The sequence below is a fragment of the Equus caballus genome, chromosome 9 (assembly GCF_041296265.1).
Source record: "Equus caballus isolate H_3958 breed thoroughbred chromosome 9, TB-T2T, whole genome shotgun sequence".
Taxonomy (NCBI): Eukaryota; Metazoa; Chordata; class Mammalia; order Perissodactyla; family Equidae; genus Equus; species Equus caballus.
Genome location: NC_091692.1, coordinates 51,627,063 through 51,654,297, shown reverse-complemented (window position 1 = coordinate 51,654,297; position 27,235 = coordinate 51,627,063). Strand labels below are relative to the sequence as shown.

Below are 27,235 nucleotides of genomic sequence, written 5' to 3'. Positions count from 1 at the left end.
AGAGGAATAGTTCTCCGAGTGTGTCTTTTTTAATAGTCCTCTCTTGTTATAGTAATAATTAAAATCAACAAACGTCAGGCTCGATTTTTCAAAAATCACAAAATTATTACTTGGTCTTATGTCCGCTATTTCTAATAGTTAATTTTTTAACTGAACATGTTTTCTAAGAATATACCACATGCAGAGTGGTATGCTAAGTGTAACGAAGACTTTAAAATGGATTAAGATACTATAAATAACCTCAAGAAACTTGTGTTCTAAATAATGTCACGTAGAAAACAAATCAAAATATTATGGATGTGCAGAAAGTTGGAAGAAAGACAAAAAAGAGAAAAAAGACGATTTGCAAAATAAAACCAGAAATTTTATGTTATGAAGACAGTTTGCTAAAGTATGCATCTTAATTTAATTCTAATATATTTATTATTTTATGCCACATTTTCTTCTAAAAATAGCATAAAACAAGTTAAAATTTAAGAGATAGACATACTAGAATCATTAAAACAACGTTAAGTAATATGAATAAAGAAGTGGAGAAAAAGTTGTGTGGGAAAAAAATTAGACAAATATAAAAGCTACTTAGGAAAAAAACTGATTTGTGAATTACCAGAAGAGAGGCAAAAAACGAAAAGCACTAAGTCACAGAGTCCTTATTATCTAATAAAAAATTAGATCAGTTCATCAATTGAATGGGCTGTTGGAAACTGAAAACCCTTAAGAACCTGTTTCTATGACCTCTTGTAGCACAAGAAGCAATAAATGTCTGTATAGCGTAAGCCTCTGGTAGTGGAGTCATTGTTACTTGCAGCTGAGAGAATTTTCAATTGATACACACCCTCTGAACTAGACCGGATGTAATTCTTTCAAACACTTTAACAATATAATCTTATTAACTTAAATAATTCCATCAGTTAGATCTTCAGAGGGCAAAAAAAGAAAAAAGATCACAATCTGAAAATGAATAATGTACAAGCAAAACAACACAAAAAAATAAATCAATAAAACAAGGCAAACAAACAAACACCTTGTGTGTTTGCAGAAGCTGGAAACCTTGGCACTGCCCTCATGTTCAGTGGATTTCAAATCTGAAGGAGAAAAGGGAAAATGACTAAGAAGCTGGATCCAAAAGATCCAATAGACCCCGGGGCTCTGGCTGACAGTGGATAGATGAGTTTGCAGGTCAAATAAAGTCCAGCCATCTGTTTAAAAATTGGCTAAAACATAAGTCACATATCCACCAGGATCAGAGCTAAAGACCAAGGAAAGCAGATGTTTGATGAAGTTATAAGACAAAACATGCGATCACTGGATCAGATCTTAGGTGTAATAAAAGGCCATGAAAACAAATTATTTTTATTATCTTTAATAATATCCTGTTTTGTAATTCTAGAGAGTTTCATTCTGGGAAATGAGATATTTATTTTTATGTGTAAGAATCCTGGCTTTTACTTTTATATTTTATTACCATTTAAGTCTTTAATCCAAATTTGCTAGATAATAACAGAATACCTGGTGATTGTTTCAAACTTATGGAAAATGGTTAAAATGAAACAAAGCAGAGGTTGCTGGTTCTTATTGCTAATTATATATTCTCTTAGATTTTAAAAATACTAATATACACCTAAAATTACTCATTCTATGCTTTATAGAATAAGAGAAAGTCCAAACATAGGAAAAATCACAAATTCAAAGAGAAATATGAATGGAAAATAATGGTATCAGAAAGAGTACTGATATATCTTTGCTGTATTAACACAGCAATTTTAATTTTAAATGAACAGAAATTAAGGAAAACCTATACCAAATCTATGGCAACATATCCACATCTGAATCACAAGTTCATGTCACTGATTATTTCTGAGATGGACACAGATGGCAGGTCCATGAGAGGGCCCCACACAAGCCAAGTGAGGAGGAAAAGGCCACTAAGCCTGCCTGTGCAAGTCTCGGAATAGGTCGACATCATCCATGTTTAAAAACATATAGAGAAGGTTACAAGGTACCTACTCAACCAGTTGGTATTTCGTAAAAGCACAGACATGAGCAATAGAAAATACCTATTGGCCTTCTAGTCTGGTAATCTCCTAGGCAAAGATGCCACTCAGATGGTCTGTTTTCTAAGGAACTGTGAGGACTTGAGTTCTTACTTGTCTTACATCCTTAATTCTTCTGTCCTTTTTACGTGGCTAGACAGCAACGTAGCTCAAAGACTTTTAATGTTTCCTTCCTTCTAGGTCACATTTTCTTCCTACCATCCAATTCCAGGCAATCATTAACTAGTTTTCTCCCTTCTTGGCATTTACACCATCTTTGACCTTGTAAATAATGTTGCATTGTAAAATAGAGCCTGTACTAACCCAGAAAACAGCCACCCAGGAAGCTGACGTACACATAATTCAGTTTAAAATTTTGACAATTGATTATAAAAAGAAAATTCCATAGTCTGATATTTTGAAGAAACAGACAGACTAGAGCAGACCTAGCAAAAACACACATGCCTGATGCTGAGAGGGGCAAAGACTGGTACAGATCTGAGTCCCAGGACCGCACACCAGCAAGTCTATGGCACAAACTACATACTATCTGTTACTGATGTAGGCAGTAAAATCATAAAATCTGAAAATTGAGAAGATGCTAGAAATCTAGTCACTTCCCCTCCCATTTTGGAATTTCTCCTATAACATCTCCTACAGTGATGATCTGGTCACTGTGTGAACGCAAGGACTACCTCATTGCCTTGTAAGAAGCGCATTCCATTTTGTAAAACATTCGTTAGAAAGCTCTTTCTTGAAAAGTCAAAAATTGCTTTCCCGTAACTTCGATTTATTGATTCTAATTCATTTATTCAACCAGCATTTAGAGAGTAACTCCTCTATGCAGTAGACAGTATTTCCATAAAGATAAAACACATCTGCCCTTTATCCAATCTAGAAAGACAAACGCATGAACACAAATGAAAATTAAGTACCAACTGCTTTCCCTTTGCCACTGTCCTTTCTTCACTCCCAAATCTCAGTACCACTTACCTGAATCACACCTCCCAAGAAGGAAACAGCTGCAGCAACACCAATCCTTTGCATCTCAAAGTCAGACAAGCCCAGCACACTTGTGTTACTCTGTGTGGTGAGATTCTGGACGCTCAGAGGGACAAGCCGTTCCACTGCATTGGCTGATATTAAGGATGTCAAGGCAAAGGTGCCTAAAAGAAGGAGGTGGGATTGGGAATCTTCTATTAGTAACAGACTCAATAAAAATTGTTGGATTCCACTATTAAAGTTGGATCCACATTGCAAAACCAAACAGATCTATCAGAAAAACTCTCCTCTGCACCCCGACTCCTCCACCCTTCACTCCTCTCCATGGAATAAATAAAAACTTACCTGCATATACACAGTCATACAGTCCTACCGTCTACCTACTATTCCCTCCCAGGCCATACATCTTCCCACCTCTTGGCAGACCTGCAGAGAGAATGTCCTTGGGGCAGGGATTAAGATCATGGTCTGGATTTGAATCTAGCTCCTCTATTTATCACTAACATGACTCAAAAGCACATTCCTCTGAGTCTAAATTGCTTCATCTGTAAAATGGGGGTAACAATACCTACATTTCAGGGCTGAAATGGGGGGGAGTATAAATGAGATGATGAATATGAAGACCTCAGTAGGGTACATGGCAAAATATGAGCTCTCTGTCGAATTGGAGGCTCTTTGACCAAAACGCTTGCTCCTCCAATCTACTTGTGCAAACACTTGTCTTTCCAGGTCTGACTCACATCCCATATCCAACAAGAACCCAACCCAGATTCTCCAGGCCAGTTTTAGCCTTTCTACTCCGTATGCTCTCATAACAGAGTAGAATTTTATTATAGTATAGCAATAATATGCTGTGACCTATCAAATGATTAAACTTACCATTTTTGTCCACTGTAATTAGATAAGGTTCAAAGGTATTTCCCAGGAAGTGAGCTGGCCTCACAGAAATAGTGAAACATTTTCAATTTTTTTTCCTCTCCCTGCCAAGAGTTCTGATGCCTCTCATCTTGGCACAGCATGTCTGAGAATGCAGCCACATGGGCAGGGAAATGCCAGTTCCCACAGAGAGGGCTCAGCAAATTTAGATTAAAGAAACAAACTGCAGTATTGCACAAACATTCTTCCTGACTCACTACTTAAAGACCTTACTTTGTTCCAGGTCATAAGTGAGACTTTGAAAAACAGCCTGTGGCAAGATGTAGAGACGACAACACAAAGCATGCAGCTACACAGGTTAAGAGAGCCAAACAAAAACATGTCTCAATGGAAACCAAATACAGACAATCTTCTGGTCTTACCGGATGAGAGAGGCAGTATGTGCTGTGCTTCAGACAGCATGGTTGCAGCCTCCAATAAACCCCACCTTCAATCCCAGCACTGACATCTCAATTTCTTTACCTACAGACAGAATTCCTCACCCAATGGGGTTGTTATGAGGCTTGAATGAAATAATGTAATGCAGCAAATATCACAGTATATGGCATATAGTTAGCACCTAAAAATGGTAATTCTTAATAAGATTAAGATCAGAATGCTCTGTTTTTGTCTGTTATGCTGTGTTCTTTGCTGTTCTATTGAGTTGGTAGAATATAGATACACAGAACAACTTGAATATAGTTCTCTTAAGGAGCTAAGTCATTCTCAATAAATTATCAATAAATATTAACCATCATGATCACTGTCCTCATCATAAAGTACTAAATTAAGAACACAACAAGGAACAAATATATCTAATGATTAGAGGTAAGATTCTGGCATCCATGATAGGGAACACCAAAGAAGGAAGATTCACCATAGAATCTGCTCTTGATAAGACATACTTTTTCAGGATATGTTGCAACAGAATTTCTCAAAGTCTCATACTCCTGAGAGTAAAGAAGTGTGTCTTTTGGTCTTTAAATCTCCTAAAGTGATTTGTACAAAAGCCGCTGAACAAATGACTACAGAATTGAAAACAAAGATATTCTGCAGTTCATTTTTGAGTTTAGGACTATCTTTTCTTGGATTTGGAAGGAGATAGGAGGGAACTGAATGGTAAGGAAAGACTATCTAAAAGATTTTGTTGGGGCAATAAAAGTGAGCCCCACCTGTGAATGAGTCACATCCCAAGAATGTCTCCAGAGAGAGACCTTGCCAGCAATGGATGTGGTGATATCCACAGTGCCAACATGGATATGGGAGTACCACGTCTTTAGCAAGGATGATGCTTTGCTGTTTCTGAGACAGTTAAGAACAATCAAGGATGCCAGTGCTATGGGTGAGTATGTGAGGACATTGTGAATGACATTCTACCTTCTCTGTCTTATGGGTCTCTCCTTTGACTTTATCTCCTCCCTACTACTCTCTGCGCTCTCCCTCAGGTTCTCAACTTTTTACCCTGGTTAGGTTTTAAGCCTGCCAGTGGTAGTCTAGTATCTAGCAGCTTAACAGTAATGTGGATAGCAGGGCCTAATAGGAAGTGAATATGGGCCTCAGAGTTGGACAGACCCAAGTTGAAATTCCAGTTCAGCAAAATATTAGCTTGTAATCTTGGTCAAGTTACATAACCTCTCTCAGCCTCCTTATTTGTAAGATGATGATAAACTATCTAGTTAGAAAATTTTGGTAGAGATTACATGAGATTTCATATATAAACAACAGTGGTCATTAAGTTCTATCGCATTGTAAACCTTCAGTAAATAATTGTTTGCTTATTTTCTTTTCTCCTGAAGAGTTCTCTAAACAGTCTCTCTAACGTTTTCTCTAAATTGCTGAACAGACTTTGCTCTTTGAAAAATTTTCTCTAATTTAGAAAATGAGTATATACCACAAATTTTCACATATGAGCTATCTTCAACAATTCTTTTTCCAACAGATTTATTCTCAAGGTTCCGTCCTTTTCCTTTTTATTCCAAGACATGTTCTTTGCAAGTTACAAGCAGCAATCAATGATTTATTCCTTTTTAAAACATATATATTTTTTAACTTAAAATAACAAAATTCACATTGTTGAGCAAAACAGCACATTTGGTGCCTTTACACTCTGGCTTTTGATTTATTTGCTTTTGAAGATACCTCTAGCATAATTTATTATTGCATTTAGCAATTCAGTATTATATTCTGACTACCTAAGTTGGAGGCAAAATCCCAGATAAAGTGATTTTTCTTTATGAAAGCAACATCAATCTCTTAATAAAGTGGGAGTAGGAATTCCCATACACATATACACACCAAAATAAAATACAATAAAATGATTTAAAAGAGAAATATGTTCTCTATATTAAATGTTTTCAGGAATTTTTTGGTAAGATACAATTGGTTCCTGTGTTTAAGATCATAGGGAAGTCAAAAATAATTAGTTTGCATATCTCACCTGATATCTATATTGTATTCATTTCTGCTTTGCTGAGTCTAAAGAATTCTAAGTATATTGGGATAAAAAAGAAATGTGAAGGTCCAGCTGACTCTGTCCTCTGGAGAAGTACATATGCAGAAATAAAATGCCTTTAGCGTTTATTGTGTGATAGAGTGACTATAGTTACATCTATAAATTAAATGTATTTTGAAATGCGTTATTTACCTAGTAGACTGCAAGGTTCCGATAGCTGTTAATAACATTTGTTAAATACAGAGCGTCATATAAATGGTAATTTCAAAACCATGCCACCAGTTAAATGTCTACAGTGATTCCTTAGGAAATAAAGTGGTTTATGTAAATGTTTATTCAGGTATGTATCAGGTTGTGTATTTTTGAATTCTTAAAGCAGTTACGATCTATTGGGCAGATTTTTTTACCTTTTTCCTTTATCCTTTGGTTAACAGAGGAAAGGCTTTTGGGTCAGCTCTAAAACAGTATGTTTCTTCCTGGTAATGACATATTTAAATGTTTTGAAAAATGAAAATAAATTGGTACTAAATTAGGGAGCAGGATAATTCAGAAATAATACACTTCAAAAACTTCTAATTCATTACTGTGATTTTTTCCTTTTGCATCAACACAAAAGGAAAGTTCATTCTTGAGTAACTGGTTGTAAAGAAGAAAAATTTGGGGACAGCTGGGTTGTAATCCATGAACCTGAGACTTTATTCTGTGCTCTCACAGAAACCTTTCTAAATTTCAGGGTGTTTTTTTAAATGTAAATATGCAGATAATAATGTCTATTTAAAATGGTTGTCTTAGGACAAAATAAAATAACATAAGTAAAGCTCTTAACAAAGCATCTAACAAATAGTACATCTATAGTTCTCAAATTTAAGTACATATACATACATATACATATTATATATATATAAACATATTTTATATGTATACATATTTATACATAGATATAAAACCTGGAGAAAATGTTGATTGTGAAAATGCTGATTCTCATTCAGTAGATCTGGATTGAAAACCAAGATTTTGCATTTCTAACAAGCTCCCACATAACAATGATCCTGCTGGTTTGTGGACCATGCTTTAGGTAGCAGTGCTGTAAATGACTGACAACTGTTGAGTTATCCCCCACGACAAAGGTAATTGATATAAGAAGCCAAATTTACATAAATAAAACATTATTCACGGGTTAATTTCTGCATGAGAAATGTAAGTATCAAAGTGGTAGGTGGAATTATGGCCTTCCAAATAGGTCTGCGTCCTAATCCCTGGAACCATAAAAAGGCTCCATGGTCAGGTGGAATTAACAGTGCAGATGGAATGAAGGTTGCTAATCAGCTGGCCTTAAAATAAGGAGATTATCCTGGATTATCCAAAGGTGCCCAATGTAATCACACAGGTCCTTTAAATATGGAAGATGAAGGCAAAAGATCAGAATTAGAGAGAGATTTGAAGATTCCACACTGCTGGCTTTGAAGATGGATGAAGGCACCATGAGCCAAGGAACGTAGGAAAAGTCACAAAACAAACTGCCCCCTAGAGCCTCCAAAAAGAATGCAGCCCTACTGATGCCTCAATTTTAGCCCAGTAAGGCCCATTTCAGACTTCTAACCTCTAAAATGGCAGGATAATACATTTTTCTTGTTTTAAACCACTAAGCTCATGGTAATTTGTTACATCAGAAATAGAAAACTAATAAAGTCAATAACACAAACTGATGCCTGAAGAAATAGACACAAAATGATATTATTTACTGAGAGCTATCTTACATGCACAAAATAAGCAGAAATGGCTCTATGGATATTTCTGGTTAAAAGTATGTTTATTATTATTGCCTTAATATTTAAGGTGAAGGTATCATTTTTGTAATAACAGCTAACTTTCATTAAATCTTATTATGTGGCAAGTACTAAATTAGACACTCTACATCAATGATCTCATCTAATTCTCACTACAATCATATGAATTTGTTTTGGCATTTTACTATCAAGAAAGCAATAAACACAGCTTTAAAACTTTGCCTAAGATCATGCAGATAGCACACAACAAATGAGACATACACCTAGGTCTAACTCCAAAACCCATGTTTTTATCCAGCGTGCTCTATTCTCAGACTACTTGTGACAGTTCACATTTTATTTGGTAATGCAGTATTAGGCAAGGTAAGAGCTATACAGAATCCAATTTGGAAGAAACCTAAAAGGTCACTTAGTCCAAACATCAATTACATGGAAAGTATTTTTCAATATTTAAGTAACTAAATTTTATGTAGTCTTGTCTTTCCCTCAAAGTACTTCCTTTCTCTCATTTCATTGTAAATTCAGAATATTTGTGCTTATTTTATGGTCTTTTTACAATTTAAAAATGCAAAGAGTCTTTAGCAATAACCTTTGTTACATGGTTATATAGCAATAAACTACAGTATACATTGAGAAAAGCACAGAAAGTTAAATGTCTTGCTCTAATATTTGCTGAGGTTTTCAGTAGTAAAGTTAGAATTGCTTTGGAAATGTAATTAGTAACTAATGATAACTTCTGAGTCCCTTTCATTAGTAATATGAGAAGCACAAACATAGACAGAAATTATTACCTGTGGCAACATGATGTCCCATTCCAAACATGGCGTAAATGAGGGCAGGAAACAGAGACCCATATAAACCAAAGACTGGGTGCACAGATGAGAGAATAGCAAAGGCCAACCCTGTGAAGGAGACGGGGGTAATTATGATCCTCTTATAACCCCAAGATACAGTCCATTACAAAGTAGAACAGATATTGGTTTACTTAACACAAGAGAAACAATAATCTGATTAGACTACTTGCTCAATGAGAGCCTAACATTATTGTCCTAAATAGGAGAAAATTCACTCCTTTGTTCATATTTATATTCAAACTCTCAAAACAATTATTTTTAGACTACTACTTTTCCCCTTGATTACAGAGATATCTACAAGAAAATGTTGTATCTTCCTGGTAAAAGTGATAACATCATAGCAAAAAAATCCCTCCACGCACACAGAGAAGCATTTTCACGTTATCATTTTATTCGCACAACAGCTTCTATCTGTGAGATACACAGGACTAGCAGCATTACCACTCACAAGCGAGAAGCCTGACATGAAAGTGACTAAGGTTGGGGCAAAAATGACACACATTCAAAGTTGCCTGGCCGGCTGGCTGGCCGGCCAATCTAAGAGTATGCATAACAGTTGCAGGGTCAACGTCTGGACCCATGCACTTCCCATAATTGGACACCAGCCTATATTCAGGTAGAGTTTTTTAGAGTGAAAAAAAATCGACTTTATTTATTCAAAGAGTAACTCATAATTGTTTGTTTTTATTTCTTATAGGCACTACTGCCTACATAGTTTGTATGTTATATGCACATAGAAAATTTTCCTAGACACGTCTAATTGACCACTCATGGTTTAAATGTGACCAAAATATGTATGAGTTTGAATTCATTAAAGTGATCTTGTTTGTGGCTGATCCTTGACACTAAACATAGGTTAAGCTAGATTCTGATAAATCTCCTCAAGTCCGTACAATTTAATGACAGGTGTTTGATTGGGCATAAAGGACCTTACATTTACAAAGAAACTCGAGGAAGGTGGTGCATTAGAATCTCAATTACCTAACTATGAGGCCAGTTCTTTATTTACACTAGAAAGCCTGGAAATCTGGTTCTAATATCAATACTTTTTACTCTTTTTAAATTGTTTAATTTTTTTAAAATAAGTAAATTCTAGGAGGAATTCCAAGATGGCGCCGTGAGTAGTCCTCTTTGTCTCTCGCCCTTCGAGTCTACAATTATTTGGACACTTATCGCTTGACAAAGGATATCCAGACAGCATCCCAGGACGTCTGAGACACCCACGCGACTATACATCGGAAGGCGGACGGACTTTCCTCCGGGAGGATGTGGAAATAGGTGAAAACTCTTCGACCCCGACGGGCAGCCTAGTACCCGCAAGCGGCTTTCTTCCAACGGACGCCCCCAGAGGATCCACACACATCTAGGGCAGGAGCGAGAACACAACAGAGGAGCGACGGTGGAAACAGGTGACCAGAACCCTACTTAAACCCCCTGCAATTACTCCTAAATGCAGAGGGAAACTTTGGAGTTGCACACCTGAGCCCGCGGGGAGAGTCTCTCCCCGCCATTGGCGGGGAGACCCGGCCTGGTGCTCGGGGCGCCCGGAGGGTCCCAGAGAGACGCCCGCCCCGGGGGACTAGGGATTGCCGGAGATCTCGGAGAGGACCGGGGCGGGGGAACTTTCAAAGGCGGGTCCGGCGACCCGGTGGGGAAGCGCCGGAGCTCCGCCAGGCAGCAGACAAAACTCTCTGTCTGCCGGTAGCAGAGGGGCCACGCTGAGCACTCAGGGCTCCCGGCAGAGGCCCGGACAGAAGCCCAGAGGGCGGGGCGACCCCCAGCTGCCGTTGCCCACCCCGGGGGACTAGGGATTGCCGGAGATCTCGGAGAGGACCGGGGCGGGGGAACTTTCAAAGGCGGGTCCGGCGACCCGGTGGGGAAGCGCCGGAGCTCCGCCAGGCAGCAGACAAAACTCTCTGTCTGCCGGTAGCAGAGGGGCCACGCTGAGCACTCAGGGCTCCCGGCAGAGGCCCGGACAGAAGCCCAGAGGGCGGGGCGACCCCCAGCTGCCGTTGCCCACCCCGGGGGACTAGGGATTGCCGGAGATCTCGGAGAGGACCGGGGCGGGGGAACTTTCAAAGGCCGGATCAGTGACCCGGAGGGGAAGCGCCGGAGCTCCGCCAGGCAGCAGACAAAACTCTCTGTCTGCCGGTAGCAGAGGGGCCACGCTGAGCACTCAGGGCTTCCGGCAGAGGCCCGGAGAGAAGCCCAGAGGGCGGGGCGACCCCCAGCTGCCGTTGCCCGCCCCGTGGGACTAGGGATTGCCGGAGATCTCGGAGAGGACCGGGGCGGGGGAACTTTCAAAGGCGGGTCCGGCGACCCGGTGGAGAAGCGCCGGAGCTCCGCCCGGGCAGCAGACAAAACTCTCTGTCTGCCGGTAGCAGAGGGGCCACGCTGAGCATTCAGAGCTCCCGGCAGAGGCCCGGAGAGAAGCCCAGAGGGCGGGGCGACCCCCAGCTGCCGTTGCCCACCCGGTGAGGCTAGGGATTGCCGGAGATCTTGGAGAGGACTGGGGCTGGAGAGAATTCCAGAGACCCAGCTTAGTAGCCTAGGGGGAAACCCTACAGGCTCACAGAAGCCTTAGGGAAAGCCTCTGCACAGCACCAGTAGAAGGCACCCAGCCGCCAGCCACAAGGCTGGAAGACCCCAGGGCAAAAGCAGCATAGCTAGGTGTACTAACCACAGACTGTAGAAGATGCCAATAGCTCTCCTGCGACACATAGAGGACAAGTGAGATTTGGTGGGTGCCGACAGCAACCGAGCGACAAATAAAAGTGATCCCACCCCTGGCCGCTGGAAAAGCCCATAACACCGTTGCAGACCCCAAGGAGAGAGCGCATCTAGGTGGGCAACAACAGTAGGCACCTGCAGCCTGAAGCCCCCCGTGACGGCCCCCACGGCAGAGGAGGGAATCCAAAGGGCCACTGTGGCTACGAAGAGGGGCCCAGGCCCAGTTAGCAACTACGGACAGGGTTCCTGGTTGGTGAAGTATAAACAGCTGCTCCCCCCACCGCAGCAGCTGAAACAAGTGAAAGGAGCAACTAAACTCTATCTCCATGCGGAGGCACAAATCAACATCATCAAGCAATATGAAAAAATACATTAAATCTCCAGAACAGAAAGAAAGTAACAAATACACAGAAAACAATCCCAAAGAAAATGAGATATATAACCTAAATGATGATGACTTCAAAACAGCCATCATTAAAATACTCACTGAGTTAAGAGAGAATTCTGACCGACAACTCAACGAGTTCAGGAGCTATGTCACAAAAGAGTTTGATACGATAAAGAAGAACCAAACAGAAATACTGGAAATGAAGAACACAATAGAGGAGATTAAGAAAAATCTAGATGCTCTGAACAGTAGGGCCGATAATATGGAGGAAAGAATTAGCAATTTGGAAGATGGCAATATAGAATTGTTGCAGGCAGAGGAGGAGAGAGAAGCAAGACTTAAAAGAAATGAAGAAACTCTTCGAGAATTATCAGACACAATTAGGAGATGCAACGTAAGGATTATAGGTATACCAGAGGGAGAAGAGAAGGAGAAAGGGGCAGAAAACCTATTCAAAGAAATAATGGCTGAGAACTTCCCAAATCTGGTGAGGGAGATGGATCTTCAGGTGACAGAAGCCAATAGATCTCCAAACTTTATCAATGCAAGAAGACCAACTCCACGGCATATAGTAGTGAAGCTAGCAAAAGTCAACGACAAGGAGAAAATATTAAGGACAGCCAGGCAAAAGAAACTAACCTACAAAGGAACCCCCATCAGGCTATCAGCAGATTTCTCAGCAGAAACTTTACAGGCTAGAAGAGAGTGGAATGATATATTCAAAAATCTGAAGGACAAAAACCTACAGCCGAGAATTCTCTACCCAGCGAAAATATCCTTCAAATACGATGGAGAAATAAAAACTTTCCCAGATAAACAAAAATTAAGGGAGTTCATTGCCACAAAACCTCCTCTTCAGGAAATCCTCAGGAAAACCCTCATTCCTGAAAAATCCAAAAAAGGAAAGGGGCTACAAAACCAAGAGCAGAGGAGATAAGTAGAAGGACAACAACAGAGAGTAGCAGCTCTACATCAGAACAGATTAAACCATGGGACGAGAAACAAAGGAAACTGAAGAAAACCGGAAAACAAGACACAAAATGGTAGTGGTAGGCCCCCACGTCTCAATAATCACTCTAAATGTAAACGGATTGAACTCCCCAATCAAAAGACACAGAGTGGCAGGATGGATCAAAGAACAAGATCCAACAATATGCTGCCTCCAGGAAACACACCTCAGCCCCAAAGACAAACACAGACTCAGAGTGAAGGGATGGAGAACAATACTCCAAGCTAATAATGAACAAAAGAAAGCAGGTGTCGCTATACTAATATCAGACAAGGTAGATTTCAAAGCAAAACAGATAAAGAAAGACAAAGAGGGACAGTATATAATGATAAAAGGGACTCTCCACCAAGAAGACATAACACTTATAAATATATACGCACCCAACACAGGAGCACCAAAATTTGTAAAGCAACTCTTAATAGAACTAAAAGAAGACATCAACAACAATACAATAATAGTAGGGGACCTCAACACACCATTAACACCAATGGACAGAACATCCAGACAGAAAATCAACAAGGAAATAATAGAATTAAATGAAAAATTAGACCAGATGGACTTAATAGATATATATAGAACACTTCATCCAAAAACAGCAGGTTACACATTCTTCTCAAGTGCACATGGAACATTCTCAAGGATTGACCATATTTTGGGAACCAAAGCAAACATCAATAAATACAAGAGAGTTGAAATAAAATAAGTAAATTCTAGTTGCACATCAAATATTTTTTCAAGCAGTACAAGACATTTTAGCTATAAATAAAATACACGAAAGGTCTACCAACGACCATTCCCTTCTTTATTTTTTAAAAATGCATCTGGGCTGCCTGTTCACTGGCAATATATTCATAAAAGCCTGGTGAAAAGAAATACAAAGTGATTGTAGGAGACTCAGTGGCAGAGGCTATTCTAGAATTTCATACAGGCAGGATGAGAGGCAGCACTCTGGTTTTCAGGAAGGGAGAGTTAAAGGACAGGTCCTGAAGCCAGGTTAGCATTGGAAGGCTAGATATTCTCTCACCCCCACCAAAAGAACCTCCTGGCATTTATAGTGTAAGCAACTCTGCAAAAAGTATTGTGTGCATTAAATCAGTCAAATGGAAAGCTAGAAAACAACTTTTTCTTAGCCATTTTCAGAAGGAGTTATTTGATAAAAATTACATACCAAGAGACAGAAATGCAGAGTGTTTCCAAGTAAGAAAAATTCTGGCCCATATTTCAGATCCCTAAATCAATGATGGGGGAAAGGGATACAGGCATGCCACATATTTAACAAAAGCACCTTGGATGAATCACAGGGACACGAAATTCTGATAAATGTGGTAAATACTGACAGGATCGAGTTGGCTGGATGTTGACATTTGGCTACATTTCTACTCTCACTGCAACAGCAAATGTAAATACAAAGCTAGAAACTGGACTTTCTCCTCTTGCCTTGTGAATAGCTACCCCCTGTTTATCTGTTTGCTTTACTTGCAATACTCCTCATCTCTCTCTCTGTTTATCCCAAATAGAATCTATAAAAAAATTAGTTCAAAAACTGAATTTCTTTGAATCTCATATTCCTGTCAAATTAAAATGGGAGCAGTCAGGTAAAACATGCTTCACTCAAATCTTTAATAGATCTCTAGACTTATAAATGCAAAATATCACTTCAATAGATTCTACAAGAACCACCTCAAAGACCAGAAATCTTGTAGACACTTTTTTTTTTTTATCTAATACAAAACTGGCACTGAGCTTTCACTTAAGCAAGTGTCGTTCACCCTCAGCGAGAATCTGTTCTCTGCTACTATGGCAATGAACCATGGCCACAATAAAGGAAGAAGGGAGTAATTCACGTGTACAATGCTTTAAAACTTCAGGTACCCCTTCCATAAATAAGAACCACAAAACCCAAGACATCCTCCCACACAGACCTCCAAAAAGGTGAGGGACTGAATAAAGCTTTCTTTTTCTGATTCATTTCCTATTCTGGTTCATAATTCAAGCTACATACATATTTTCACACACACTCATACAAGCTAAAATATGTTAAATCCTCCAAAAATATTGAAAATATTGATGATTTAGAGTCACTAACAAATTAGCAGAATTATCTACACTCTTCTCCATGTTTAATAAAACAGGATATCCAATTCAATCAGAGCAGAATTACAACTCTCTAACTATTATTTTGGGGGAAAAATTGCTGCAAATACTAACAGATATTTGCATTACCTAATCTAACTTAGATAAGAGCAAAATTAGCACAACAAACAAAACTATCAAAGAATAAAACAAAATGGGTATTAGGGGAGAGGGTGCCAAAAGAGAATGGGGCAATGAATGAGAGAAGGAGATAGAGAGAAAGGGGGGATGGGAGGAGGGAGAAGGAGAGAGAGAGAGAGGGACAGGAGAGAGAGGAGGGGGAGAGAGAGAGGGACAGAGAAACAGAGAGACACAGAGATTGATTGGAGGAGAAAACCCAAAACTTGAGATCTTTAGATGGCTGATTATTCTTAAAGATCAAAAATCATGGGGCTGGCCCGGTGGTACGGCGGTTAAGTGCACATGTTCTGCTTCTTGGCGGCCTGGGGTTCGCTAGTTCAGATCCCGAGTGCAGACACGGTACCGCTTGGCAAAAGCCATGCTGTGGTAGGCATCCCACGTATAAAATAGAGGAAGATGGGCATGGATGTTAGCTCAGGGCAAGTCTTCCTCAGCAAAAAGAGGAGGATTGGCAGTAGTTAGCTCAGGGCTAATCTTCCTCAAAAAGAAAAAAAAATCATGTATTGGTAATGCATGTCTGATATATCTACAAAAAAGGTCACTAGAAGACTTCAAAAGACACAATTTTTAAGAAAACTTGTTTTTTTGTCGTTGCTGTTGAAGCGTAATTGACTTACAATACCCTATTAGTTTCAGGTGTACACCATAGTGATTTGATATTTATATACATTATGAAAGGATCACCACGATAAAGCTAGTTACCATCTGTCACCATACAAAGTTATTACAATCTTATTAACTATATTCCCTATGTTGTATATTATATCCCCATGACTAATTTATAACTGGAAGTTTGTACTTCTTAACCCCCTTCACATATTTCGCTCATCCCCCAAACCCACCCCCTACTCTGGTAACTATCATTTTTTTCCTGTACCTGTGAGTCTGTTTCTGTTTTGGGTTTTTTTGTTCATTTGTTTTGTTTTTTAGATTCCGCATATAAGTGAAATCATACGATACTTGTCTCCCTCTGTCTGACTTAAGGAAAATATGTTTTGTAGGTGTAGTAATGGTTATTATAACAGAGGAGTAGAAGAGACTCCATATTCCCACCACAATATTATCAGTAGTTTCAGGGCTTGTGAACATGACCCAACTTTCAAGGGGTCCTGAGTGTGAAGCTGGACATTTACCACCAGCACACGTTGCCCTTCAATCCAGGCTGCAGTGAGAATGGCTTCCCTAGACACAGTGCCTGATCTCTGCCGAGGAGGACCACAAAAGCAGGTAAGTGGTAGCTCAGTCTTTGATCTGCTTCTACTACAATTTCTTGGCTGAAATCACTAGAAAGTGACTCAGTCACTGCTGGTGAGAAAGAGAACTGTTTATCACAGAGAAGATAATGTTTTGTATTTTAAGATACAGATTTTTATTTAAGTTTCAGCCCAGTTTTATCTGGATTTGTACAACAGCAATTATTCAGAAGACCAAAGAAACGTGGAACTGCAAAAGATTGTGTATAGAAATTGAGTATTGTATCTACAGTTGGGAATTGTGATGGAATTATATATTCTATATGCATGGCGCTATATGAGCCATTCTGTTGGAGACTTTTATATTTTCTTGGCTTAGTGACCTCACCTCTTTACTGTGAGGTCAGCATTTCTTTAAGGATAAGCATCTCTCCCTAAACTAAGGATCAATTACTGACCTGCTTTGCTCACCCTGTGACCACTCCCCTTGCGACCACCAACCTGCTGACCAACTGCTGTGCCAGCTAAGCATCTCCTGACAATTATAAAAGGAACATTCCTATCATATGTGAAGTATGCTCTTTGTTCCAAGATGGTGTTTAACCACTCTGTACATCCCACTTCTTTGGTGCCCTTCTTTCCTTGAGTCCTGAGATCTGGCTCATAATAAACTCAACCCAATTTTGATTTATAGGTTGATTATGGATCATTTGTGTCGACGTTTCTTGGCATAGTCAAGGCAGGATTTCAGAGAAAGCCAGCAGAGATCACAAGGACTATACACTGAACTGGTGTTCAGTACCAATAGGAGTCCATTGAGCACCCCAATCACTGCATTCTTCAGGTGACCCTGGTAAGTTCTCCTGAAACCCAGATCTCCTTATTCTAAGTTGATCGTCCAGAGTTTATATGAGCTGTTTCAAGCCTTAAAACTAGGTGTCTTAAGGGGGTACCAGTACATTTCCTAGGTAAGAGGAACCTAGTGGGAATTCCTAAGAAAGAGAAACCTAGGGGGAATTCCTAGGCAAGGGGAGCCTAGGGGGAATTTCGGAGAGAATGGAGCAGGCTGACCTTTTAATTTGGCTTTGAACTGGAAAGAATTGTGTTTATAAAGTCTGAATAAACTGCCTGATAGAGAAATGAGAGTCTGAACTCATTGAGCTCCAAAGAGAAGCAACACCAGCTCCTTACACTGTCCCTAGAAATTGTTCAAACTTTATAATAAAACTAAACTAAAAGAAAAATGGAAAATCCAGCTTCTAAAAGCCAACCAATTCCCAAATAGGCAGCCTCCCCTCAGAACTCTGATTGGCTTCATGCTGAAACTTGCAAGTGCTTAACAAAATGCAGATAGTTGCAAACAGCTGGCAAAATAACCCGGGATAATTTAAAATCTTACCAAGATTGTTCCATGTCCTGAGGGCTTGTCTTATTAATTGTCAGGTTGGAGGTCCCAGAATACAGCCAAACAAAAATATGGTTGCACTCCATTTTGTGATCAGAGAAACTCAGACAGAAATGTGGGTTGCACTCCAATCATGGCTAAGGGTCCTACCAAACTGCCACCCACCTCAGGGGAATTACATTGGCCATTAGAAGGAATGTTTTGATTAGATGAGATCATTTAACAAGTGCGCTTAAAAGGAAAGACTTCAAAATTCCAAAATAACCTTACTGAAAGTTTTGTTGCAAAAAGCTAATAGAAAATTAAGTTATAAAACGTACCTAAAGTAAAATATATTAGGCCATGACTTTACAGACACTGCCATAACCTATTCCTAGAGTTAATGAGACTCTGAGAGATTTTCTAGGAAACTGCTACATTAAGGATTACTGGAACTGCTCAATACCACCAGGTAGTTACTGTTTGTCCTGGCTGAAACCTGGCAAGGTATTTGAAAGGATTTAGCAAGTTATGATCAGAAATTCGGCAGAACTGGAAGCTGATATTCAGAGCCTGATAGGAAGTTTCTTTCCAGGCCTTCTTCTCTAAGTTAAAATAAAACTAAGCACCCAGAGTGAAAAAGTAAATTAGGGTGATGTAGTTGGATAGGGAAAACAACTATCCTCAACTTACCCTTGTAAAACTGGAAGGCAGCTGTAGAGACAGTTCAGATTCCACCCAGTTCCTCTAGCTCACAAAAGATTATTGCCTGGCCTCTATTGGACTGTTAAATAGCCCATCACAAACTCCTAACACTGAAGGAAAAAAAGGGAAAAAGGAAAGAAAAATGGCTGTAAGAGCACCCTAGCCAAAAATCTAACATCTTGAGTGTCTTCTCCTCAAATATTAGTAGAAAAGGCTTAAAACAAAATTTGGATGCATAACTAGGGAGCCTTATATTACTGTACCTGATTCACAGTAGTGATTTTAAAACAATAGCTGTGAAGTCTCTGTATACATATGTCTATGTATGTTATATGTGTATAATATCTAACCTCCAGATGGTCTAGTTTCTAAAGAGCTCTATTCAATTGACTTAAAGCAAGTGCTTATATAAATTATTTCTAAACGGAACGGAAACTAACCCAATGTCTTTCAAGTTAACATGATCAAATTAATCTTTGGTAAATAAAAGCTTATTTATTTTTGTTGGTTTGATTAAAATGAACATGTCCTCTGAATTATCAGCATTGGATATGATGTAGACAGGCATCCTTTATTCTACGTTTATTGGTCAAATAAGTTGATGTTATCTCTATTACAAAACCCATTAACAAAAATAATAATTTAAAATGATGGCTAATTTTGCTTAATGTCTCATAGAGTCTTGTAGGCAATCTAAATAATTATTGGGAACAAGTAACTAAATAGAGTGAAAAAGATAAGAGTGTTGGGTTAAACAATAATTTACCTGTTATGCTGTATGTACTTAAAATAATTTCAAAACCTTTTGCTAACTTGAAACCTAAGAGTTTTGCTAATTGAATTAAATAATAAAATTTCTTGAGTATCTTGGTCATTTCCATGTAAGATAAAACATTTTATGGTAATTACCAAAATATTGAAGTTTATCTATTTTGGCTTCTTATTACAGAGAAAAACAAGTTTGGGTCTATTAGTAAATATGTCTTATATTTTATTAAAATTGTACTATGAAGTAGCATGTTTCTACAAATTACAAAAAGTATTTAATAAAGTCACAAAGTGATAATGTAAAAGTTTATAATTGCTTACTTCTTAGTTTTCACTAAAAATTAAGGTTTCTAAGGGTTAAAATTCAAATTTATGTAATTAAAATTACTACAATTTAATAAGGAAGACATCTTTGTATTCAAGGAAAGTTAAGATATATGTTTTCAGTAAAAAAGATATAAAGAATGGAAATATTTTGTTTGTTTTGTTAAGAAAGATAAATTTGTCCTAGGAAGAAAAAAAAAAAGGCAACATGGAGACAACTTCTGAATGTAAAACGAAAGTTATAGAAGGTTTGTTAAAGAAGGACCTTGAAGAAAGAATTTTGCACATGGTCAAGTTGGCTAAGATTAAAATGAATTTAATTAAATGAATGAATAAGTTTTAATTCAGAAGTAAACTGTTACAAAAATTAGGATTTGGTTTTCTCTTTCTTAAAAGGATAATTTTCCTGGACTTTTAATCTTCTCTTGATAAAAAGACTATAAAAAGTTTTCTTGACTTTTGAATGAATCTCACTTTGGTTAAATGGATAACTATGCACTGTTTCAGCAATTCTTGTTTCATGGTGACAAGAAATCCCTTGATCTTATTGGATCAAGTGTTTTAAAACCTTTTCATATTTTTGACAAGCTCCCCAAAATTCATATCCTAAATGAACTCTTTCTTTGGGCTTGAAAATAATTTTTCTGAAAATTTTCAGTGGGCTTCTCAAAGAAGTTGTCTCTTCCTATAAAGAGGGAAGTACTAATCAGGCTTGTTATGCTAAATTGCATGGGAGGCATTGTCAAATAAATGATGATATACCTTCTTAGGTTATATTGTGTAGGTAAATATGATTCACTATCTTAACCCTGCTACTTTGCTTCCAGTACTACAAGAGGAAAAGACCATGACTGCATTCTATTATCTAATTCAGTTTACAGATGGGTCTTACTTAAATGATAAGCAAGGATATTATCAAACTGCATCTGCTGCCTAGCCTCAAGAACACTCTCTACTTCCTATTAACTCTAACTCAGTAAAAGATTTCCTTCTATAGGCTCAAGAAATCACCATGGAAGAATAGAAATAAAGGTGGCAACAAAAGGAGGAAGACGACATTTTTGGAAACTTTCTCCCACAGTGGCTCATAAAGCCTATACTTGTTGTACTACATGCGCAAAATATAATCTAGGGGAACCACGTCATGAATCAGGAGGCCACTTTCCCCTTTCCAAGGGACCATTTGAGATATGGCAATTGGACTTTGCTCAAATACCACCATGCCAAGGATAAAAATATCTTGTAATGATATGTGTGTTCTCACATTGGGTTGAGGCCTTTCCTTCAGAAGAGGAAAATTATTATTAGGTAAATTATTATTGAAAGGGATAATTCCTGTTTGAGGAATTCCCATTGTGTTTCACAGTGACTGAGGAACTCATCTCACCAGACAAATAATTAAATCTACTTGTGACATTTGGCCAATAATGCAACATTTTAACTAATGGCACAATCAGAACTCAATTGACAAAGCTTTCAGAAGCATTTACTCTCTCAGGGCCAAAAGCTCTTCTGCTAGTAGTCCTCAATCTTAGATCTACACTCTTTGGTAAGTATCAGCTGTCCCCTTTTGAGATAATAACTGAACAGCCTATGCTGTTAGATGAAGGAATGTATGCACCAACTTTGCTTAAAGGAGATCTCTTAATTATTGTCAAGGTCTCATTGAGACACTTAACAGAAATGAGAGATTGGTAGCTGATTCTTTTCACATTGAGCTCCCGGGAGATGAAGACCTTCAGAATCATGGACTTCAAACTTGAGGCTTTGTTTATTAGAAAAGACTCCAGATAAAAGACTCTTTTCAGCCCTTTTGGAAAGGACCATACCAGGTACTTTTAATTCATGCACTACAGAATCAATGTATTCATGGATTCACATTTCTCATTTTAAAAAAAAAGTCTTCTTCACCTGAGTGGGTTTCAGTTACTATTTCTGATACCTGATTTCAACTGACCAATGCAAATATCTCCAAACCAGGATGAGAAGAAGATGGCATCTGTTGTAGACAGCTGACCCACAACTCCAGACTGGGCCTGTATTCCCATCCTTATATCTCCTCATTTAAACTTCTGTAATACTTAAACTATATACCTATTTTATAATTGTTCCATTTAAGGTTTCAGAATGCTATCATACTTAAAGAAAGTGATGGATTTGGAACAGGCTCATCTCGAAGGCCAGGCATTTATTGGGAGGCTTCTAATGGAACTCAGTCATTATGTGGAACAAATCTCTGGCCTTGGCTACTGCTGGGATGGCTAAAACACTGCACTCTGAGCTTCCCTTGGCTGCAGGGAAGGATTCGCACTGGGCTAACACCTGTTGCCAATCTTCCTCTCTGTAAGGCCAGATGGGCTCATTCAGTATTCCACTGGTATGGCCACCTAACAGCTATATTTGTTTCTTCCTTGATAGAAGATGTCATTATCACATATAGAAGCCCTGAGTATATTTACTCAACAAAGCCTTAACAATAGTCAAGCAGGAATAGCTTAATTAAACACTAAAATGCCTTTAGAGAAAAAGGCTGTCCTTCAAAACAGAATGGCTTTAGATATTTTAACAGCATCCCAAGGTGGTACATGTGCAATCATTCAAACTGAATGCTGTGTTTTCATACCTGATGAATCTTTCATTGTGTCGTCTCTGCTAAAGCACATAAACAAAAGCAGGTGAATGTCTTAAGTGATCCTACACCCAGTCTTGATTTGTGCGGTTGACCCCCTTCAGGTATTGGTTCCCTTTTTCAATCCAGATTGTAATTATAATTGTAAACAATGTGAGCATGAGGAGTCATGTAAAAGCACATGGACAATGTTTGTACAGTAATCTAAAATTAATTTAAAAATTATATAACCTATGAACTGCTTCTTCTGTTAATATATATCTCTATGCTTGTCCACTATATCTGACTATTTCCCCACAACCTAGGCAGATAAATGAGATAAAAGCCTAGCACTGAGGGACACGACGGACCCAGGGCAGGCAACAACCACTTTGGCACCCACGGACAATATTTTGATCTTCAAGTCTTTCTATCAAAAGATTATATATCAAAAGGGGAAATGATAAATGAATAACAATAAGATATATTGAAGTATATGATGAAGTTATTTGGTGTAAAACTAATTCGGCCTGAATTTGTCTTTCCAAAAGGGCTTGATGTGGCCTGTTGAACATGCATTGTACATCTGCTTTAAATAATAACTACTTCTCAAAGACAAGAATTATGCCCTTAAAGAAATGGATGTAACTTCCCTCATATTGACATTTCTTTAAGGATAAGCATCCCTCCCTAAACTAAGGATTAATTATTGACTTGCTGTCCTCACCTTGTGACCACCAACCTGCTGATCACTCATCTGCTGTGCCAGCTAAGCATCTCCTGATAATTGTAAAAGGGAGATTCCTATCATATGTGAAGTATGCTCTTTGTTCCAAGATGGTATATAACCACTCTGTACACCCTACTTCTTTGGTGCCCTTCTTTTCTTGGAGAAGGAAGGACCTAGACTAGTCCTGAGATCTGGTTCCTAAGAAACTGACCCCAATTGTGATTTATAGATTGATTATGGATTATTTGCATCGACAGCAAAAATATCAAAATATCAGCAAAAAATATCAGGTTCTGCTCCCAGCCTGCATCTAACCAGAGCTGCTGCTTGAATCATTCAGTGCCCTCGTGCAAATTAGAAAAAAGAGCTCCCTGCTAGATCTATCCATCTTATTTGTGACCAGTGACTGAGGAATTGTTATTCAGAGAAGCAATGATAGTTTCCCCATGCCTTCTGAAAAATGGGAAGATTTTAGCTTGGTCAATTTAAAAAAAAAATTTATATTCATTTTTCAAAATCATCTGAAAGCACTTCTATTCAATTTTTTTGAGGTTGCAAACAGAAGCCAAACAATGGTTTTTAGTTCTAAACATTAGGCTCACAAATGAACTACTGTATTTGGCTATGGTAAAAGAGGGACTCTTAGATTTGAGATATTTTAAAGCCAAAGTTGAGATTCTTAACCTAATAAGTCATACCCCTTGATAAATCATAGCATTATCCAAATTACATCCCCCCAGTAAAGATACTTCATGTGAGTAAAAATTAGCCAATGACAAAAGCTTAATTATTTCTTATAGATGCCTGGGGGTTGGGAGTGGAGGTGGCAGAGTGATGTCTTGAATATTAAGCATCAGAGGTATTTCTGTATGCATTTCAGAATTTATTCTGAGCCTGGAATTGCTAAAGATATAAGCACTTAAAAGTTCTCATTCCAAGGAATAAGGGCTAAGTAACAATAATTCCGTAAGAGAAAGAGAAAGAGCTTGGAATTTTGGAAAAACACTAACAATAAGACCCAAAGAAAGGAAATAAAAGAATCAATCTTGTGCTGCATGCTTTAATCACTGACTTCAGGTTCTTCTGAGTGGCCTTTTCAGTGAGAATGAAAGGGCGGCTTATGAACAAAGGAAGCAGAAGATAAGGTGAACCTGACATTTCTAACACACATTTCAGGTATTGTTGGGCTCACCTGCTCTTGCAGCTCTGGGGAGGCTGTCTGACTTCACGCCCTGAAATCTGACAGTTCCTCTTTCTCTCACACCCTCAGGTTTCTCTGTTGACATCTGCTCTGGGATTCAGTTAATGACCAGACTCACTCATGCCAACTCAGAGGAGCACTCAAAGGTGAGCCTTTGACCAATCAGAGAGTGAACTAGTGAATACGTGTTCCCCCTTTCCTCCCCACTGAAAGATGGTCTGGAGGTGTAGTTGATACCTTCTTGGGAGCACGGACCCAGTGATAGAGCCATTTGCCCCCCTTGATTTATTATTGATAGGTTAGAGATTTTTATTTTAGCTTTATAACTAGTTAATAATATGTGAAATTCAAATTGTCAAATTGAAAAATATCTATTAAGATTCTTGATAGCTATAAGACTTCAAGGCATTTCAAATTTTCCTGTGCAGAAACTTAAATATTATCTGAGAATTGCAGACATGAATTAACCAGTTTCTTGACAATATCATTCTTACAGTACCATCTGATGCATTTTATTCAATCTCAGTCAATGTCAATCTTTTGTGGCAACTTCCTCTTAACCAGATCCTAAAATTATCTGCAATCACTCCAATGCCACCAGACATTAGAAATATGACTCAAGGGAAGTTGAGTCAGGAAGAGACAGTGTTCTTAATCAATTTCTGTTAAAATATCTTTGGAAATTTTACAAAAATATATGACCATGTGAAGACAACTGGCCTTGGAAGGGGCACATGCAAATGGAGATGCACTACTGAACAGGACAGATACTGAGTATGTAAATTCAAGCATGAGGTGTTTTTTACATGAATTATCACAGGCAGTGGGAAAACAATTAGCCTCTACTTTAGAGAGGTGTTCAGGAGATAATGCCCTTGAGTTAGAGAGCCAGCTAATTTTAGGAAAGGAAAACAGGCAGAGAGACTGCCTTGTGAACATTTTGAAAGTGTAGATTCTATTCCCTGAGGAAGAGGGGTTCCTCAGGCGGCACTGATAAAGGCGGGCTGTGTGGCTCTCACTCGAAGTACAAGCAAGGGAGGAGGACATGCACCACCAGTGTTAGAGGAAGAGAAGGGGAAGGAAAGACGACTGAGAAGGGGCCTGACTTCATATGGTGACCAAGGGTGACAGGAAACAGAGGCATGTGTGCAGGTACAAACTCAATATACATGCCATATGCCATTTCCTTGTGTCCTCTTACTGTATTTACTTCAGACTCGGAGATCCCCTGATTAGGAAGAGAAAGAGACTGCAATAGTGGTCTCCAGTTTTCCCAGTCTTGAAGTAGGTCAATTTGAAGGACTTTCTCCTTGTCATTTCCATCTTTTAATATTTTTAATAAGTGAGATGATACTTAACTATATTCAAAATTGTAATTTTCAGAGGAAGAAAAAGAAGTAATCCCTTACCTTTAGTGACAGAATTATATAAGTAAACATCAAACCATGCATGTGAGATGATACCACTTTTCAGACTGTGATGTTTTAAATTATTTCAGAAGTGGATTACGTACAGTCATCATACTCTGTAGGGGCTAATTTACTACTTAAAGATAATCCAGCTGCTTCCAGAGAGGATTTGTTAACTCTCCAGCTTCAAGTGGCTAAGTCTGCAATAGCAAACACCAAGGCCCACATGAAAATGAGGAAATACTGAGCAGAAGATAGGCACACATGGCTAATCTCCGAGTCTGAACAAAAGTGCGGAGCCTTGTCTGTGCAGAGCAGCACAGACAGCTGCAGTCCAGGCTGGCACTCCTTTCTCACACAATGCAGGCTTAGAGAAGGAGGTAGCTTGGTTACGTAAGATCACGATATGCTTCTCTCTGCAAAGTACCATCCCCCAGCAGTCCTCCATACCTCCATCCCCCATACCTCCGAACAGTTTACACACAATAAACTGATGAGAATTATCATGGACCCATGGGACACAAATAGTAATTAAGGTGTTCTTTTACCCAGTCAGGCAGTCATGGATATAAGTGCTGGCTGGTGTACAGAGACCCAAACAGAATGATGCAATGAGCCTATAATGCGAATTAGGCTATTTGGCATTTCTTCCCCTTCCCTTTTGGATTTGTCTGTTTTTATTTCTGTTTCAGTTTTTTAACTGGGTAGGCAAAGGATGAAAGGGAAGTGGGAGACACACAGAGTGTGTGCACATTCATGCACAGACTACCTGCAGATGTTAAATGATACCTGTCTAGCAACTGATATCAGTAATAGCTAGAAGTAAGCTTTGAAGTATCCACCCTAGCAAATTTGAGAGGGTTCCCTTGACATTCTGTAAGATGCCTAGAATTTTATTAACTTAGGTGTTTTGGAAGATCTCTTACAAAATTGATCTTATCCATCTTCTTATCTTTCTCTTACCTCCAAATAGCAGAGCTAAAACGTAGAGGTGGAAAAAACATCTTCCTAGAATTAAGCTCTACAAGGTGCCAGACATTTGAGATACATCAATTAATAACCCAGACAAAAATCCCCACCTTTGTAAAGTTTACGTTCTTACGGGAAATAGAAGATAACAATAGCATTAAAATAACAGCATTTATGGAACATTTCTTTTGCACTATATTCTGCCCTGAACACTTTATTTCCTAACATTTACTTTCCAGAGCAACTCTACATACTAGGTATTATTATCCCCACCGTCCATAGAGGAAGACTTAACCTTAGAGCAGTCAGAAAACTTGTCCAAGTGACGTATCCAGAATTCAAAACTGAGGTCTTTCTGATTGCTACTCTACAAGTACTTACAAAGCGCTTACTACTTACCTAAATCCACAGGAAATTCCATGAGAGATATAAAGAAACATGGGATATGAACTATAGGGTGCTTGCCTGAAACAAATGTTATTGAACATTAAACCATTATA

The 27,235-nt window shown here is 38.6% G+C and overlaps 1 protein-coding gene across 14 annotated transcripts in view; it reads right to left on the bottom strand.

Annotated features, from left to right (window-relative positions):
• The window catches only part of SLC26A7 (solute carrier family 26 member 7), a 132,265-nt gene that overhangs the window by 88,241 nt on the left and 16,789 nt on the right, over positions 1 to 27,235 (bottom strand). For 13 of the 14 annotated variants that reach the window (XM_070222268.1, XM_070222269.1, XM_070222279.1 and 10 more), the window contains 2 exons: positions 8,981 to 9,091; positions 3,027 to 3,199 (listed from right to left, as the gene is read on the bottom strand). In XM_070222268.1, the coding sequence (XP_070078369.1) occupies positions 3,027 to 3,199; positions 8,981 to 9,091 (284 nt within the window). Of the gene's footprint in view, positions 1 to 3,026; positions 3,200 to 3,914; positions 4,067 to 8,980; positions 9,092 to 27,235 lie in introns of those variants that run through there. The other variant, XM_070222278.1, reaches the window with a different exon arrangement.